Here is a 19,261-nt window from a genome sequence, read left to right on the forward strand (position 1 = left end):
ACACTCAACGTCGCGTCTTCTGCAGCGTCCATGTCAACCCCAAGCGTCACAGAACCCAAGTACTGCGCCGCAACGCCCGTGCCGCTCGCAATGCTGTCTTCATCAGCGACATTCGCGCTCACAGACATCATTCCATTCGACATTGGCGACGCCGCCGTCCACTCGCTGGATGCAGAAAAAGACTGCACCGTCAAGCCAGCTCCGCCCTCAACCGTAAAGGTCGCGGCCGTCACGGCACGATCGGCAAACACATACACATCCACGGCAAACGTGTCTCCACGATACAACGGACGCAAGGGCATCACAAACTGAAGCTGAGCAGCACCTGACGTTGAGGCACGAATGCCAACCGGGCCGCGAGCCTGCAGCGTAACATCGCCCGCAACGCGCCAGCTTGTGCTGCCGCCACCGCCATTCAAGCGGTACTCAACACGCGCCGTCTCCGTCGCCCCGCTGCTAGAATCAAACCAGCCCACGGGCACTGTCGCCGTCAATGCCACTTTGCCCGTGCCCGTTGCAGCCGCGCCACTGACCGACAACGCACTCGCCGATGCCCCGATCAGCCCGCTGCTCACCGGCACAATCTGCACCTCCACTGTGCTGCCGCTTGGCACCTGGTTGCCACCCAGGCTATTGAATACCTGCGCGTGCACCTTCACCTGCCGTGCGCCGTCAACCCACAGCTCAGGTGTGCCAAGGAAGGCCGTCACCTCTGCTGCCAAAGTTCCGGCTCCATCGACCATGACTTCTGCGGTGGACGCAAACTGACCAAGCTTGGTCCAAAAGCGTCCTACTCGTTCTTCACCAGGAAGGACTGAGCCTTCGGTAAGAAATGTGCTGCTGTTGACAGCAAGTACAGCGGCGCTTCGGATGGCATCATCCTCGCTTGACACACTCAACGCAAAGTCTTGTATAATGAACAGTGTGAAGGTCGTCGTTGAAATTAGTTGCAAATGTGGCTTCTCCGCCAGCTCTTTGGCAAGCACTGTGTACACAAAAGATGTGCCAGCCTGTAACCCCTCATTCGAGAGAAGGGTTACGGCTCCTGACATAGGATCAATTGCCAAGCGCCCATCAGGTGTCACAAGGCCTGAATCAAACTGATATTGAATGTCCTTCGCACAAGGGTCAGAATCAGCGGCCACAATGGTGGCCACTCTCGAGTTGGCAAGGCTTGCGGCTGGTATCGCAGCACGAAATGTATTTTGAGAAAACACGGGAGCATTGTCGTTGCGCTCTTCAATCACCAAGATGACATTGAAATCTTCAAAATGGCTAAAGCCATCATAAAGTGAAGTTCCTAACGAGCAGGATGTGGGTATGCCGCACAGTCCTGAGCAGCTCGTGAATGGGTCCATGGCAGCTGCAGCTGCACAATCGCTCCGACAAGCACTTCGTGTGTACTCTGCGGGGAAAAAGTCGGCGTGGATGCGATCACACCGCTTTTGACACTCTGCAACAGTTCCGTTAGCGTGATCCCGCACGCGCACCTCGAGTACAAGAACTTCGTTGGCCAGGGCGCAAAAATCAGATACTCGCACAGTCACAGCACCCGAGCTTGCGCTGATATTCACAAAAGCAGTCGCATTGCCACCGAGTGCTTCGAAAGAGAGATTGGAATTTGCACCAATATCATCGTCAGTGGCTTGCACAATGGTGACCAAATGGTCGCTGATCGCATTGGCATGAACGGTCACGTCAAGCGGAGAAGTCACGACAGGACAGTGGTTATTCACGTCAAGGACGAGTGCTTCATGGTGCAAGGTTGTCGCCAATGGCGGGGAACCGTGGTCAGTGCCAGTGACGTTCAGCGCCAGGTCACCAACGGTGAGCGTGTGGCCATCAACTAGGACTACAGCCGTGTTGTTGTAAACGGCAGACGCATGGCTGGGCGATGTGGCAGTAGATAGTGTCACCATAGCATTGACACCAGAATCAAGATCAGAGACATTCACAACGCCAAGCTGTGTGCCTGCAGGGTCATTCTCGTACACGTAGTCCAAGAGCGAGTCAAACACCAGAAAGGGCGCGTTATCATTCACATCAAGGACATTGATGGTAATGACTGTGCTCACCGAAAGCGGAGGATCTGAGGTCGGCAAGTCGGTCACAGTCACAGTCATACTATAGGACTGCTGGGTTTCGTAGTCGAGGGTGCCATTCAAAAGGATTCGAGTTCCTTCCACGCGAAACAAGCCGCTATCATCGCTGATCGAAAGCGCCATCTTGTTGTTTGGTGAGGTGACGTCGGCATCACTGAGGGTAAAATCGACCAGCGTCGAGCCGAGGGTCAGGTTCTCGAACGCTGGCACGTAGTCAATGGCATCGATTGCTGGTGCATTGTCGTTGACGTCTGTCACAGTCACAATCAGTTCGAAGTCCGGGCTGGTGAAATAACAATCTGCACCAAGATCAAAGCACGTTGCCAAAGTCGGGAAGCCTCGATCCGTAGCACGAATGGTGACGCGCAACTGTAAGCCGTGAGCCTCAGCATCAATTTCCATGCTATTCTGAACCACTTGACCAACCAGCTCAAAAATGTCATCAGAAGCCGAGTCAATGGCGTAGTCGATCACGTTGTTAGGGCTGGTGATGTCTGCATCGGTGGCACTGAATCCTTGCGAAAAGTCTTGGCCTTCACGGAGAGTGAGAAAGGCAATTGGATTGGTAAACACCGGTGTCTCGTCGTTGGAATCGAGTACATTGACACGAACGATGGCGTTGTCGCGCGGGAAAGTGCCGTTCACGGGATCGAATGGTAGGCAGTAGATGGTAAAGAAGGTCTGCCGCTCGCCATACACAAATGGGGTGTTGAATCCGACCACTGAAACCTGTGTTCCGGCCGGTGGGAAGGCAGCCTCTGCATCCAATGCCATCCCAGGCGCAAGTGATATGACGCCGGTTTGGAGGTCAGAGGTAAATGTGTCGCCTACCGTGACCAAGAAAAAGCCTTGGTTGACTGGATCACGATCCGCATCAGAGGGAATGATGGTGATAAGCTCAACACCGGACGTCATATTCTCGAAAACAAAAATCTCATACTCATCCAAAATTTGCGGGGCATTGTCGTTAGCATCGACAATGGTCAGATTGAAGATGGCCACGCGAGTGAGGGGGTTGTAGGGATGGTTGTCGCTCACGCGGATTCCGAAGGAATAAAAGACAATGGCACCGGGAGGATCGACATCGACTTGACGTGTCATGACCACATCAACGGAGCGCTCAGCAACCGGCTGTAGCTGTACAAAGGCCGGAGCGCTGACCAACTCGAAAAGAAAAGGGCCATTCCCGTGAGCGGGATCCATATCTGTTACGTTAATGCGAATAATGGGCTCATTTGGCGTAACGTCCTCGGGAATGGTGACGGAAAACGGTCCATTGTCGAAGGTTGGTGCGGCATCGTTGGTGATGAGCTCAATCACTGAAATGTTGAGGAAGGATGTGGGACCACGCAGGGGTGGTGAGCCTAAGTCTTCAGGATACACCGACACACTAACGACAGGATCCTGAAAGAAACTGAGCTGTTGGGCAACGAGCACGCGGCCATCGGGTGTGACATTGAAATAGCCAGACAAGGGCGAGTCCTGAATGAATTGGACTTGACCGGCCAAGCCGCTGTCTCGATCTGAGGCAGTGAGCTGAGCTACCTCAAACCCGATATTTTCGCCTTCGTTGACAAAGAAATCGAGCTGGGAAGTGAGCTGAGGAGCATTGTCATTAGCATCAAGAACGGTGATGATGATAGTGGCTAGCGAGTAGCCAGCATCGTCGCTGGCTTGAACCACTAGAGATAGGTTACGCTGGGATGGTATTTCATAGTCAGGGGCGTAGCGCAGTTTGAGAGAAGGTTCGGCTGAGAGATCTAGCTCGAAAAACGGTGAAGCTGTGAGTAACTGGAGGGTGAACTCTTGAAAGGCTGGCGTGATGTCTGGATTTGAAACGTTGAAAATGAGCACTGTTGTGCCGTTGGCCGTATCTTCGGGCAGCTGCACCAGATAAGGGCTTGGGTTGTCAAAAAAGGGAGCAATGTCGTTGACATCATCGACAAAGACGGTCACGTTTGTTGATGCGTTGAAGGGACCGTCAAGGGCAACCACCATAAACTCAAGGGGGCCGGTGAGAACGTCGGCATCCAAGGGCGTCATGACCTGAAGCCGGCCCGTGGGGGTGATGGTAAAGGATGAGCTCCCCACCACTGCATAATTGGACGGTGGTGAGTCGCGACCTCCACCCGATGCATTCACGATGCCAACGAGCTCATAAATGCTGGCGGACTCGAGCACGTGAAAAGAGTAAGGACCGTCCAAAAATGTGGGGGGTTCATCGTTCACGTTAGTAATGAGGATTTGAACAGGGCAGGCGGCCTGGAACCCGCCGTCATCGACGCGAACAAAGAGCGTGTAGCTATACGGCTCAGTGTCATAATCCAGCATGCTGTTGTCGTGCAGCTTGACGACGTTGGATGAGAATTGAAACATGCCAGTCGGTGCAGTCGAGTTGAGGAGGGAAAAGGAGATGGCCGAGCCAGTGTCCGGGTCTTCGATGGCTACGCTGCCCAGACTCTGGTCATTAGGAGCGTTCTCGGCCACGGTGAAGATGTTTTGTGCATCCAGACATGTGGGAGGGTTATCGTTGATGTTGTCAACAGATATGATGGAATAGCAGGTGCCGGTGGTACCGACGCTATCAGTGGCACGCACCAAGTAGCGCACTGTCAGCCCCTGCGGATACAAATCAGCATCGATGCGGTTATGCACGCGCATTGCACCGGTGCTGGAGATATTATAAAACCCGTCTGGAGAAATTGGAGCCAGGTAGTTGCTGGCTACAAAATTGAAGGTGTAGGGTGGTGTGCCACCCGATGCAGTCATGGTGGTGACAAGGGTACCCAATGGCTCTTCTTCTGGAATAGTGATGGAGATCTGGCAGGACATGCCAAGGGCAGCGTCGGCGCCAAGAGCTGCACAAGAACAGATCAGATCAAGCCAAGAAAAAAAAATTTCGTATCCCAAAACAAGTAGCAAGCAAGGGACGAGGGCGGGCCAGGGCAAAGCGACTCAGATGAGGAGGCGCCTTTTCGGGGGCAGCGGCTGGGGTAGCAAAGCAGAGTTGGTTGAGAGGATGGAACAAGGCGATGGATGAGATTTTCAACGTACGCTGTAGCGCTATCAGCAAGAGCAGCAATAGGGCCAGGCTGGCAGTGCCCAAGGGGCGCAGCGCGCCCAGGGCGCTGCGCATGGTGGCGGGTACCAGGCACCACACAGCCAGGGCGGGCCAGGTGCGAGCTCGCACAAGCACCGGCCAAGCGAGGTGACTGTGACCTCGGTTTGTTCAAGAGAAAACAGCCAGCGCCTGATTCAGGACCGAGATGTCAAGCCAGATTTGGAGAAGGCAAGAAAAACACTGCTCCGGGCCCGGTCAAGAACAGGGCTGTTGGCAGGCACAAGAAATGGATTGAGGTTGATGCACCAGTACTGTAGCAGCGGCGCTACATGCACGGGTGAGCAACGCCTTCAAACTCACCTGTTGCGGTGGGTGTCGGCGAGAGGGAGGGGGGGATCATATGACGAGAGAAGGATTGTCAACGCGACGTTGGGAGCGTCACGTTGATCAGTCAGAAATAAAACTCAATCAGACAACACCGCAGTGTCAAAAGTTCCTCAAAGGAGAGAGACTGGACCCGAAGGACCGACAAGCCTGCGCGACAACGACACAAGGGAGAAGAAACCGAGGATGTGAGTCGTAGTCGTGGCTACTCTGGAAACCGAGCTGGCATCGCTGCACACGCGACATTGACCCCATGCATCAAGGCACGGGCGAGCGCAGGCAATGTGATGTGCAACAAAGGCGACTGGGATGGGGATAGAGACGAAACTTGACCCCCGCCCCCCGGCACGCAGGTACGACAAACACATCAGAGCAGCTGACACCACAGCTCACACGTGTGTAAAGCCACCACACAACTTGCACCACCAAAGCACACACACACACACACATTCGCTCTCTCGCGCGCGTCACCAAGCTCGTGCTGGTGTGCGCGCATCTTCCCCTGCCCTCTCTCTCTCTCACTCTCTCGCACGCGCACTCTCTCTCTCGCACACACACACACGTTCTCTGTGTGTCGGCGTGTCGACTGATGTGTGACCAGAGGGCACCAAGCAAGGGTCGAACAACAACGACAAGAACGCGCACAAGGTCGAACAGAGACAGGTACCAAAGACCATCATACTCAGCCAGACAACAGGTACCCAACCCGCCTAAAGCCCTTCGCCCAACACCACCACCACCACCACCACCACCCCCCGCTGCCATTTCTCCCATCCAAGCCTCCGCCCTCCGCCCACTCGTTCCAACCTCACACACACACACACACACACACACACACACACACACACACACACACACACACATCACTGAGAATTTCTTTTGTTCTTTTGTTCTATTGGGCGATGTCGTACCTTTAAGGGGGGAAACAAAAGAAATGACGTTAGGGTACGTTACGTTACATTGGATGTAAACGTTACAGCTCGTATGGGTGACATCTTCTCTCGCTTCCTCTCTCTCTTCTTCTCTCTCTCTCTTCTTCTTCTTCTCTCTCTCTTCTGCTTCTTCTTCTCTCTCTCTTCTTCTTCTTCTCTCTCTTCTTCTTCTCTCTTCTTCTTCTCTCGTGTCTGAGTGAGAGAATGTGTGGGCAAGGTTACACTTTGGGCCGCGTCAAGGACGCATCGTGGTGTATCACGGCATTACAGCCTCTCATGGCAGGGAAAAGTGGAAACGTGCTGACTGGCTTCGCCTACTGGCAAATACACGAATCTCCATGGCAAGAAGCTACTCGTGTTCGATTTCGGCGAGCCACTGAAAGACTGGGTCCAAGGGACTGGTGATGCTGCTCGGCAGCGAAAGAACCAAGGCCTCGGTTTGATCCAAAGCACCCAACAACCTGCATCATGCCACACATGAGAGCAGGTATCTGGGACCATCTGCCCCATCTGCCCCAGCCGAAGACGACAAGCCAAAAGCGAGCAAAGCACACGAACCATTCTCGCAAATCGTGTGATAGAGAAACGTGTGGTTGTCGATGCTCATCCGTTGTATTCAAAAGTGCCGTCACGTCCACCGATGTGGCCTTTTTTAGCATCGTAAACTTGGACTGCGACAGCCCATTCCAGACACGGCCAACAAATAGGATCAACTCGGATCGTGCTGACATGGAATCACCCCGGCAAATTGGAATGGAACCACCCCGGCAAAAATCGGATTTACCTCGATATTCTCCTTGCACGCCATGGCGCCTTTACCCAGGTGCGCCAGCGATTGCTATGAAGGAGTTTGAAACAAAAAGGAAAAAAAAAAAAAAAAAAACCAGGAAACGTCAACCAGAACCCAGCTTCATTCCCGCGCACAGAACGCATTCGACAATCCAGGAGAGCGGAAAAAAGTGGCAAGTGAGCGTAACAGGCATAACCACGAACATAAAGCAGTGCTACTTGATGCGCCGTGTACTTGTAGTGCTCCAAATCCACATCGCGACGAATTTGCTGGCACAGAGCCAGCACGGCATTAAGCGCCGATAATCGTGCCAAATAACCTGCGCCATTCGCCGGCACATCCGGTGTAATCCACATGAAACATGGGCAAATCCGGTGTAACCACACAAAACATGAGCTATTCCCTTTTTCCGCCACATTATGGTGCGCCGTGCCTGAGGTGATGAAGACGCCTCGGCCATCATCAACGACAACGACCTCACATACACCCACGTGCTACCTCACGCACGCTTACCATCCATTGGACTCTCTGGGATGTGCTGCAAGTTGGAAACCGGGTCCTCTGGCATGGAAGCCATGGTCAAAAACCGCGGGCAAAGCTCGTCCACACCTGACCCGCGCAGATAATTCTAGATATTTCACCCCGCCCCGCCCCACACACACACCGTGAGACCCTCGACATCATGACCAAGAGTCGGTCGTGGATGTGGCCCAGTATCGCTACACCGAATCAAAAAAGCAAGCGCATGTGCCAGCACCTACCACCAGTGTCATGCCATTCTTGCCAGCCATTGAGCTGCGCGTGACGCGCTGTTGACTCCCCTGGACCGACTCGGTGACTGTGTGTGACGTGCAAATGCGCGACGAGGCCAAGGTGCAACAGCACGTGAATTCAAAGCGCTCATTCAAGTGGCACTCACCAAAGGTAGCAAGCACAAGCATTCACTCACTCAGCTCGCGCTGGCACACTTGCCGCTCTTTCGGCAGCTGTGGTTGAGCAGATTCATGCAAACGAGAGGCAAGCAGTGAGACAAAATAGCAAAGGTACTGGCGCCGGAGCCAAGAGCCAAATCAGGTGAAAATCAAACCGTGGTATGATGCTTGAGCATGGCCTCCACCACAAGACCCGAGGCCAGGACGGAGATGGCTAGATCCGTGACCGAGGCATGTGCCTCGTAGCAAGGCGCCTCGCGCTGGCACACAGCTATGCCCCAGAAACGTGGCAAGAAGCCCAAGCACCTCAGATGAAACCACGCGCATCAACAGTTCGCTCGACGATAACCCGCTGAAGGCCGGTCAACCCGCCGATCAAGGCTAGGACGTGATAACAACCAACCTTGGAAAGGCTCCAGCCAGTTCACGTCCGTTTGTGTGGTCCACACCGTGCCCGCCATGATGAATCCAGTCTCGCACGCTGGCTCCGAGCGGTTGCTGCCTAGTGCTCGCTTTCCCCGTTGCACTCCTCTTTCTGACGATATGACGCCTTGCCAGCGTCCCACGTCCCACGCCACCGCAACCTCTCCTATCCTACCTACACTCCACCAATTCGGCCACCACCACGGTCCCCCACCCCCGCTGATGCCACCTCGTACAACGCAAAAATGCGTGCGCGCTCGCGCAGAACACACACACACACACACACTCTCTCTCTCTCTCTCTCTCTCTCTCTCTCTCTCTCTCTATCTTTTTTTTTTCTATTTTTTTTCCGATTTCTTTTGATTTTCTTCATAATTTTACCAAAATATTTGCAATGTGGCCATCATTCATTGGAATTGTTGGAGAATTTTGGGATACGGGAGCTGCCGTGGCTGCTCATTGGGGTCATTGTCATCGACTTAACGTTTTAACAAAGTCATTCACTCACACACTCAAAGGCCGCGCGGCAGCAGCCGTGGCCCCCTTGAGTCACTTCAGAAGAAGGCTGGAAAGAATCAAACTCTCTCGGTCAGGTCAGGTCACAGCTTCAGCTTCAGCTTTCAATTAGTTTCACTGTCATCATGGGTTTGAATGTGAAGATGTCGTTTGTAAAGAAGAGGGGGGACCTTGTGGAAGCATTGCCTCAACTGTGCAGCACAGGTCGCCTCCCAAGTCGTCTGCTTCAACTGCACAGGGGTGAATTTAGAGGCCAAAGATGCACCAGCACGCACGAATAAACACACGGGCACGCGGGGTCAGGAATGACAGTGTATTGGGGAAGGGGGTCAGTGTCCTGGAGCAGCAGGTGGGACCGCTGTGGGCGTCAAGTGTTGCACGTCTGGGGCGGGAGGAAGCACCGAAGGGCCATCAATCGGTAAAGCCGTGGAGGAGACGGACTCTGAGGGTGGAGGTTGGTCGAGCGAGCGGGTTGAATCAGCATTCTGTCGCATATTTGCGCGGCGTCGTCGCTGGCGCTCAGCGTCGCGGCGTCGCATGGCCTCTAGTTGTGCCTCATCCAGCTGTGCCCGGCGCCGACGGGTGTGCTCAGCATTGCGTTTACGATGATCAATGATCTCGTGGGATGTCATGCGCGCTCGACGCACACGTTGACGCTCCGCATTAGAGCGGCGCAGTTGGTTTCGCCTTGTCTCAGGCATGGTGGCCCGACGAATGCGCTGCTGGTCTGCCTCGCGATGCCGAAGGCGTTCAAGGTCAAGACCAGACATGTCAGACCGACGCTGCCGTCGCCGGTCTGATTCACGCACTCGAACGGCCTCACGCTGCTCCTCTGTTAGCTCTGCACGAGAGCGCCGGCGTGTGGTTGGTGCCGGTGCTGGGGCTGGCAGGAGCAGATCGTGATCGTAAGGTTGTGGCTGACCAAAGGTGGTGATGTATGAGATATACGAGGCGAGGGCAGGGTTCTGAGCCAGCAGAAAGGCCTCAATCTGCTGCACCAGCATATTGAGGTCATGGGCCTGCAGATCGTCGTTGCCATCAAAGGGGGCTTTACTGGGTGGCCAGATAAGAGCACGCTCCATGAGCAAAACGCCGGCGTCCCAAACGCACTCAATCATTGGCTGGAGAGATGGATCCTGCCCCGTCAGAGAAGCCACGAGGTAATACGTGTCAAAGGGTTTACGACTGTATATCAGCCGCGCAATGGCGGTCCACACCCAATTGGGCGCATGTCTAAATCGGCATTGAAGCGCAGCAAAGGAAGACAGAAGCTGGCCTGGCGGCACGAGCTGCGAAACAGACCGCACAATCCTGTCGCGATGCCAACGGGCCAAAAAAAACAAAAAATAAAAAGAACAACAGCCAGAGATGAGTTCAGAACGAGGTGCACGGCGGCGCAAGGGGCCACCCACAGGTCTGCCAAGATCACACGCGATGCGAGGCTGCGGCTCATGACACGACCGCCGACCCCGGCAGGCAGGGCCCTCGTGTCATCAAAACACGCACCGATTTGGGCATTCGGCATACAAATGCTGACTATCGCCGCATCGTACGCATCCTGCAAAGTGAAGATGCTGCTGCAACTGGTGGTGGTGCGGCGGCGGATAGTGAAGATGATGTGGGTGTCCAGCATCCGTCATTGCGCCGCCGCCCAGTCTCGGTACATCGTGCAGAGCGAGACGAGACGAGGAAGATGGAGAGGAAGAGAGAAGAGAGAGAGTGAGAAGAGAGAAGAGAGAAGAGAGAGAAGAGAGAAGAGAGAAAAATAGATGAATAGTAACAACAGAGAGCAAGGGAGAGAGAAAGAAAAATAATACATGTAATTCATCTCTCTCTGTCTCTCTCTGTGTGACTATTTTCCAGTTTGACGAGTCGAAGCCATGTGAGACGTCACTGGCAGCGGGTGCAGACCCTCCCCAGTCCCCAGTCCCCAGTCCTCACACTGAGGACTGGGAAGCGGTTTGCACTTGGACTTGAAACCTTTCTTCTTTATCTATCAACACGACGCCGCTTCCAATGGGAAGAGTGAAAGCAATCCCGTGGCTGGCCGCGGCCGTGTCGTCGCGTTGGCTTGAAAACAACATGACGAGGTATGTGGCCGTTCCTTTTGATTTCAAGTGATGGCCCTCTCGACTCCCGCGCCTGGCGTGGGCCGTTGTCCGCTCGAGGATCTGCACAGCTGCGATAGAGCCAATGAGCATCAAAACGACCCTATATGGAGTTGAGCAGGGCCTCACTTGTTGTCGAGACAAAACCTTTCCTGTTTGGAACCGAGTTCCAGCCGGCGTGGGTTTCTTCTCGCTCGTGGCTTTCTCACAAATACCCTTGACCACCTCCTTTTAGTGACCTGCACACATCTCTACTCTGAACCTCGCCACGTTGGGCACCAAGTGACCGACGTGCCCAATGACATGTCGCTTCTGAAACACACGTTTGGTAAGCTGCGTCACTCAATCTTTCTTATTCGTTTTTTGCCACGCCTGGCAGTGGGGTTTTGGGCACGTCCATGATGGATCAATCAGAACCACTATCCCCAGTCACGATCTTGTGTCGTGACGTTGACGAGCAAGCCTTTTCTGAGACTTGCCCACAGCCCCACTCTTGCCACATGTGCCTTTGATCGACGCAGCCTTGTTGCTCCTCAGCCCCTCACACTGCTGTATTTTCTTTTGCCTGCTGCTCTTGTAGGTGCGTTCTGTCAACTTGACATCATGGGCAAGCTTTGACAAAACGCCATCTGGCATTCACGTGGCCAAGAGCGATTATTAGCCTGATTCATTTCTTATTTTTTGCGGGTTTATTTTTTTCGGGTCAGCCTGGTCGTGTTGTACAAATTGACATCAACTGGTTGCCTCCTCTGATCCGGGCCTCAAGACAGGCAATCATGCACTGCAACCCGACCTGTGGTCTCCTTGGCCAGGCATCAAGAAATTGAGCCCCCGCCTGCTGATGCCGAGGGTTTGATGTCTGTCTACTCTTGCCATGGCTGTCTCCTGCGCTAGACAAGCCAGGTGTTGTGACCATGCAGCTGACCGACCCACCATCAAGGGGTACATGTTAAACAGGATGAGAGGAAAGGGTCAAGAGACACGGCGATTCTTGCCCGGGTCTGTGCTGGTCTACGTCTTGGCATATCCAGGACTCGCGCCCGTCCATTAAAAAATATGATAATATTCTTCGCCATCTGGGCGGAGGGGTTTGATTATTTTCATGTTAGACCATATTATGCAGTGCGCTCGTGTGTGCTTCCGTCCATCACATACGCCAAGAGTACAGGGGACACGCCATTAGCATTGATATGTTTTGTCGAGCACAGCACTCAAGGTGGAAGCACAGCTGCACTTGCGCACACCGTTGGCCTTGGGCGCCCTCCCTCTCGTGGTCTGCTTGAGCGACGATGACGTTCACCCGTGTCGGAGCTGGTCACGTGCGAGGAACCAATGTTTGGCACGAGCAGTAAACAGTGGGCCCAGAAAAAACCGTTTCGAGCCGTTTGGCGGTGCGCGCCGAAAACCGAGACGTTGTTCTTTTTTTAGATGATGATGGTGTTTGGCGGCTTGATGCCATTCTTCTTTGAGGGTGCGGGTTGTGCATTTTTTTTCTTACTTTTTTGCTTCTTCTTCTTTTTCCTTCTTCTGCTTCTTCTCTTGCTTGACCGTTTTTTTTTTTTCTTTCTGCTTCTCTTTGCTGATCACTTGGCTACCTCCCCGCCTCGCGTCTGGTGTCTTGAACGCAAGACCCGCAAGCATGGCTCTCGATTCGGCCTTTGCTGATTTGGCGGAGCGCCTCAAAGGAATAAATCTGGATTCCGAAGCGACCGCGTTGATGCTGAATAGCTTTCTCAAGGAGCGACAAGCAGAGCGGGAGCGGGAGGAGCGACGAGCAGAGCGGGAGCGGGAGGAGCGAAACGCAGTGGTTGGTTGATCAGGTTTTCCCGCCGCCCCTCGTGTCCACAAACGGCTGTCTAACAACGCAAATGTCTGGAACGAAGGACTCACAGCGTACCCTCACTTTGTTTATGGCTTGTCAGCTCGAGTGCCTCGTGCAAGATTTTGCGCCTCCTCAAGGCTATAACCTCGTGAAGCATCTAGCAAGCATGTCGGTCGACGACGTTTCCTTTTTGTACACTCTCTGCAAGAAAAACCGTCTTACTTGCGACCAGCTTGAAAACTATGTGCACATTCCTGGTAAAGCATCGCTCGCTGGCTTGGCGCGGGACAGGCGACGGCTGTTTCCCGCCTGCCCTGTGCGCATGGACTGGGTGCTCAAGCTCACTTGTGGTGCCTTGGGACCGTCAACAATTCTTAGAACACAAGTGGACCCCGAAGGGAGCCTCGTTGCCCACGAACGTGGAGGCCAAAGTGCCCAAGCTGCCACCCTCAGGAACCCGGAATATCAGCGACATCAACGACAACGTCAGAGAAAAATTCCATTTTGGCATTGTGCAACTACCTCCGAGCTGTCATTACCTGGCTCTTGAGATTGTCCAGCGAGCTCAAGAGCTTTTGTCTGCCAATCTACCTCAAGAAGGCATACATACGACTTTGCTCCGCGCCTACACAAACGCATGCCTGACTAACGAAGTGAAGAGCCATGAGCCACACTTCTCGTCACTGATTACACTGGCTTTGCAGGACCACTTCATTGCCCCTGCCCTTGCTGCGACTTCGGCCCAGGTTGCTGTCTCCAGCCCATCTGAGACGGAGCCGTTGGCTGACACAACCGCATCCACCCTCGCCACCAAGCAGGCGTCAGTGAGAAACCCCATTTACTTGGTACACCAGGCATCTCTTGGCTCAGCCAACATGCACGCTGACTGGGTGGGGTTTGACGTCCTGCTGCGACCCGTCATCGTGGGCGAGTGCAAAATGAGCGCCCAGCACTTTGACGAATTTGGTGGCCAAGTGGCCAACGAGGTTGTGCGCCTTGGCCTCTTGGGACCGAAATACCAAATGCGAAAGGACAGGCAGCACCCACTTCACCCCTTCATCAACATTAATGTGTGTGGTGACATTGTGACCGCTTATCTGGTCCTGCACTTGACCAGCAGTAACATGGTTGCCACGATTCAAAAGATGAAGGGCCTTGAGAAGGAATACTACCTGGCTTTTCTCCGACTTGGATCCGCCCAAATCTCCGAAAACCGCGCCGACCCTCAGGCTGTCTGGGCGCTTTTGACCGCTTGCAGAGAGTTTGTGACGGGTCGCCAGCATCAGATTATCGAAAGCGGTCGTCGATTTCCGCTTGTCTCCGAGCCCTTTCCCTGCCCGGCTCGGGGCATGGCCGGATGGACCTGCAAGGAAACGTACGGGCCCAATGTGCAGCAGTACGTGCATGACAGTGCGGGCTCGTGGGTCATCAAGCACTACGACTATTGGGGCCGCCAAGCCGAGTCTTTGGGTACAACAATGTACCAGATTGGCGATGACACTGCCCGCCTCCCACCATCACGCGATCTGCTCCGTGCGCTTGCTGAGTTGCCAGAGACGGGCAAGTTTTACCAGGCGTGGGTGTTGGAGGACCTTGCGACGGGCTTGGTGCTTCTCCGGTACCCACGAGTACAGACGGCCCCGTGCGGCCTTCAGGTGCCGATGCAGCTGATCGATGTCATGAAGCAGATGCAAGTGTTGCACAAACTTGACTTGGTGCACGGCGACATTTTGCAGCGCAACATTCTCTTTTGCAACAGCTGGCAGCCGGAGGATTGGATGTTTCAGCCGCCCAGCTGGGAAAAGAAGGAGGAAGAGGAGGAGGAGGAGAGCCAGCACAGCCCCGAGGCTCAGTCCGGCAATGTGACGCCATGTCAAAGCCGTCAGCCCTCGCACGACGAGCTTTCACTGAAAGACCTCTTCGTGGAAGCGGTCGCAGAGGAAGAGACTGTGCAAACGCAGCAAAGGCCGAAGCCGATGGCTTTCCTGATTGATTTCGACCTGGGTGGGCCCTGTGATGAAGCAACGTATGGACCTGGTTACAACTACCAAGGCGGCCTTGAAAAGTACCGCCACGCCAATGCCAGGCCCGGCGAGCGTTTACAAAAGGAGCACGACACCTATTCTTTGGCACGTGTGGCCGAAGATCTGCTCGAGGACAACGACGCCCGTAAACGGCTGGTCAGAGCCTTGGAGGCGGTCAAGTTGGACGAGGCGATTGAGTTGTGCAGAGCCTGCACTGGGCGTTCGGGGCGTGGCTGAGGCAGCAGCTGGATCGTAACGGACATTTGGCCCAGCCATGCAGTTATGCACATTTTACAAGTCTAGCGAAGGACATGCAGCAAATTGGGGCTCGCCTGGGATCGTAAGTTTTGGGGTTGTTGGGCTATATTCTTTATGCAGTATCGTGGTATCTGCGGGAAGGAGCCCATGTGGCATCACTTTATTGCTTGGTCGATCGGAGCAATACAATCAAGACATGACGACGGCGGGGTATGGCATCGTCGCCGTGCTGTAAAGGCAAATGAAGAATGGAAGATTGAATTGGGCGGGGCAAGACTCGCCGGCCACCCATCTCTAAACGTGAAGTCTTATCCGAATAAGCAATCTAAACGAGGTGTAATAGCGTTTTTTTAACAAACCAGAGCAGAAGCAGGAAGGAGAGGGGCTGAAAATCGAAGCCGGGCCTTTATTACTATGACACACATAATGAAGCCAGGTGCTGAATGGCAAAGTGGCGTCAGGTTCAGTAGTCCATCACGCTTGCGCCGCTCTGGCATTCCCGCTGGCTCTTGTCCTTTCCCAGAACCAGCTTGATTCAGCTCGAGGAAAAGTTACGTAGCTATTCAATGATGTCAAGTGTGTCGGGGCTCGGGCTGTATTTCATGTGGTGCGGGTGCCCTGCTCAACCCAAGAAAGAATCGTATGGTCGTGCAATGGTTTGAATACTCCGGATGCCCTGGCAATTGCGACTCAAGCGCATCAGCTCTGGCTCTGGTCGAAATGTGTGTTGGGGAGGCTGCCAGACGGCTCAATATGGCATTAACCACCGACACCAGAAGCCTTTACTCATTTTGTTGAATTATTCATCGAGAAGAGACTGTACACACAGAGACACACACACACACGCACACACAACACTAAACCACAAAACATGCGATGGAGTTTTTTTTTTTTCTGCCAAATACAGTCGGCCCTCCGTTTTGAAAAAAACACATAATAATATTATTTTCAGAAACGACAATCCTGAGGTTCAGAAACACACGCACACACAACACTAAACCACAAAACATGCGATGGAGTTTTTTTTTTTTCTGCCAAATACAGTCGGCCCTCCGTTTTGAAAAAAACACATAATAATATTATTTTCAGAAACGACAATCCTGAGGTTCAGAAAAGACAGCCCCTCGGACCAGTTGCATGTTTGTATCACAGCCGAGCAAGGTGAGACCTTTTAAAGTAGACGTTGGTACTGACGTGTTGCCCGCTCCATTTCCTACGAATACACGTTAATTTTGGCACCATTCTTTGCTTGCGTCAGGGGGCAGGCTGCCATTTCGCTTGCCCTGAGCAGAATATCGGGCTCGATGGGCAGTGCCTTAGGAGGTTGTCATTAAATTAGCACTCGACGCACCCTTGGAGGGGGGAAACATTTGATTCGCAAGCAGTCTATCTTCCGATTGCAATGCGCCCACATTCATGACCATACACGATCAACAACCAAAGTTATGGAAATTTTAAAAAAACGGGTTTGAGCACTACGGGCAAATGCCGATGCCGGCTAGGCTAAACTTGAGGCACAAGTGGATGTTAGCTTCGCAATTTCTGTTCGATATGCCCGTGTGGGGGCATCGCATGCTTGAATCAAACGATCCATCTCTTCGATGTTCAATTGACTCATCTGCTCGAACCGCTGGGTCTCGAAAAGCCCTGGGTCAGCCTCTCCATCGCCTGCGGGTATGTCATCAGGTAGGTCAGCAGCCCAACCGGCCAGAGGCCCGTGTAAAACGAAACCGGAGTTGGTGCCAATGTTGGTACAGTCGAAAAACGAATCTGTTTCGTCGGATTCCGAGTCATCCGCAGTGAAGCCCTGGTTGGTGGGCGACTGACTTGATGAGGGCTGTGGCAGCTCTTCTGTTGCAGAAGCTACCTGCGCCTCGGAGGTTGTTTGAGGCTCGGTTGTTGACAATCCAGGAGCCAATGCAGGGGTGGTTTGCAGGCTCGTTTCCGTGCACTCGAGGTGGGCAGGGTCGTGTGTTGACGCTGTGGATGGTGTGAGATCGGCAACCAACCCCAATTTCGCCTGGAGTCTAGTTAACAAGTCCGGCTTGTTGCCCGTGCAAGGCAAGCCTAGTCGTTGACATGCTACTTTGAGGTGTTCTTTGGTCGTAGCAGGCAGCCCAAGCTGCTCTTGCAGCTGTTGATAAGTTGCACGAGCCCTAGATCGCTCATGGGCTGATGATGATCGAGCAGCAGCTCGTTGGTCTGATGCTAGGAGCCTATCTAGTGATGCTCCTGATGACAATAGACCATGAATAGAATCCACCCTGGTCCGTTTGGGCAAACTTTCTGCCGATGCCATAGTCAAATTGGCCACCAGACTTCGCTGTTGGGCTGTAACATCGAGATGACTTTGCTCAAGGCGCTCAATGCAGCGTATTGCTCGTTCGCACCAGCGGGTGGTCGTTCGTGGGGTGCTCTGGGCAGCAAGTTGTCCAGGATGTGCTTCGCTTGGTTCAGGAGACATGGCTCCTGAAGCAGGCGAGGTATCGGCCGCTTCATGCTCCGGGCTCGCTTCGTGAGGCTGGTTGCGCATGAGGTCAGTGCCCCAGTGGTCCTTGGCGATCCCAGCAGCCTTAAAAGCGGCCCGTATACGCTGGGGGTATTGGTGCTGCATATGGATGGCGGTATAAAGGGCAACTAGTTCCTCATCGATGGTTGCTGACCCGCCTCGATTGACCGTCGACGTTTCTGAGAGCAGCTTGATGCGATCGCGAGGAATGTGTTGATGCCACTGATCGTTTGGAGAGAGGCAATGGCTGGTATAAGGCGGAATCAAGAAGAGAAAAATGTTGATAGACTTGAGGTACGCGACGAGCCGTGATGATATGCGCGTCTTGTGCCCGTCAGATACCAACAAAATCGGCCCTCGGTGTCCGACGAATGCACGCAGCCGACGACAAAACCCAAAGAAAAGGGGTCTAGTGATCCATCCAGTTTTGTTTGCACAGGAAGCAAAGTGACCAAACTCGCGCCCAGACGCAATGCAGGTCGGGAGACTCACAGGTCCGGCGATTGTTTCTTGAGGAAGCGTGCGTTGCTTGTGAATGACCATGGGAGGTGCCAGACCACCAGCAAGGGAGATCGCAAGCACTACGGTTACGGTTCGGTTGTAGGTTTGCCCAGCCACTGCGCCACGATCGATACGACGCTCTTTCCGACAGTATACTTGCAACGTGCCCATCCCTGCCTTGAGGCCTGGCATTTCATCAATGGACCACACGTGTGATAGTCCTACGTCGACGCGTGGAATCGCACGTGAGCTGGGTCAAACTGAACGTTAACACGGTCTGATTGACTTACGATGCGAGCGGATTGTTCCTGCATGGGGTCCTGAGAGGTGCAAAAAGTTGAGCTGGCGAAGCGCATCTTCCAGACTTAGAAAGTGTTCTTCACAGCGAGGCCGGGTAGCAGCCGCTACTCGCCGCGGATCTTGGGCCTTTGCGGTCACCAAAAAATATGAAAACTCAGCCTCCCAGACCGGGAACCATCTCTCTCGCAAGGCCGTTCTTTGGGAATTCTTGCTCGCCGCGCGTACACCCGCCAAACGCTCGAGGAAGGCACGTTCACGGTCATTCAAAGGCTGAATCTTGTCCCCGCATCGGTGATCTTTTGCTGAATCGCTCGTTCGCGCGCTGCTTGGCGGGTCTCAAGGAGCTGACGCATGAGCTCCATCGCCTGTGCTCGTGTTCTGGCTTTGTTGTCGTCAGCAAATGTGCCCACATATTGTGCAAGCAATTGTCGTTCAGAATCTGTCAAAATACGCCGATGATCCCCATGACATGTTTGTTTATCGGCGCGATTTTGGGCTGCATAAATGTCCTTTGGCCCCAGTCCATAGAGGCTGACTACCAGTGATGCGGTGGGTGGTCTCCTGCCAGGGTGCGAAGGATCGGGCCGTAGTTGCGCCAA

The 19,261-nt window shown here is 53.8% G+C and overlaps 4 protein-coding genes across 4 annotated transcripts; 1 reads left to right on the plus strand and 3 right to left on the minus strand.

The window, feature by feature from the left end:
* Positions 1 to 1,300: 1,300 nt before the first annotated feature.
* MBCDH6 (uncharacterized protein) lies at positions 1,301 to 5,238 on the minus strand (the record flags this gene model as incomplete). Its single annotated transcript, XM_001747716.1, has 4 exons — positions 1,301 to 1,453; positions 1,491 to 2,089; positions 2,126 to 4,960; positions 5,157 to 5,238. 4 exons carry the CDS (start codon positions 5,236 to 5,238, stop codon positions 1,301 to 1,303), a joined length of 3,669 nt encoding a protein of 1,222 aa, XP_001747768.1.
* A 4,231-nt stretch (positions 5,239 to 9,469) lies between these two features.
* MONBRDRAFT_9972 (uncharacterized protein) lies at positions 9,470 to 10,780 on the minus strand (the record flags this gene model as incomplete). Its single annotated transcript, XM_001747717.1, has 2 exons — positions 9,470 to 10,373; positions 10,647 to 10,780. The coding sequence occupies 2 exons, from the start codon at positions 10,778 to 10,780 to the stop codon at positions 9,470 to 9,472; spliced, it is 1,038 nt and encodes a 345-aa protein (XP_001747769.1).
* A 2,107-nt stretch (positions 10,781 to 12,887) lies between these two features.
* MONBRDRAFT_9973 (uncharacterized protein) lies at positions 12,888 to 15,331 on the plus strand (the record flags this gene model as incomplete). Its single annotated transcript, XM_001747632.1, has 3 exons — positions 12,888 to 13,055; positions 13,171 to 13,327; positions 13,449 to 15,331. The coding sequence occupies 3 exons, from the start codon at positions 12,888 to 12,890 to the stop codon at positions 15,329 to 15,331; spliced, it is 2,208 nt and encodes a 735-aa protein (XP_001747684.1).
* A 1,519-nt stretch (positions 15,332 to 16,850) lies between these two features.
* MONBRDRAFT_9974 (uncharacterized protein) lies at positions 16,851 to 18,533 on the minus strand (the record flags this gene model as incomplete). Its single annotated transcript, XM_001747718.1, has 1 exon — positions 16,851 to 18,533. One exon carries the CDS (start codon positions 18,531 to 18,533, stop codon positions 16,851 to 16,853), a length of 1,683 nt encoding a protein of 560 aa, XP_001747770.1.
* Positions 18,534 to 19,261: the final 728 nt, after the last annotated feature.

Source organism: Monosiga brevicollis, genomic scaffold, assembly GCF_000002865.3.
Source record: "Monosiga brevicollis MX1 MONBRscaffold_18 genomic scaffold, whole genome shotgun sequence".
NCBI lineage: Eukaryota > Choanoflagellata > Craspedida > Salpingoecidae > Monosiga > Monosiga brevicollis.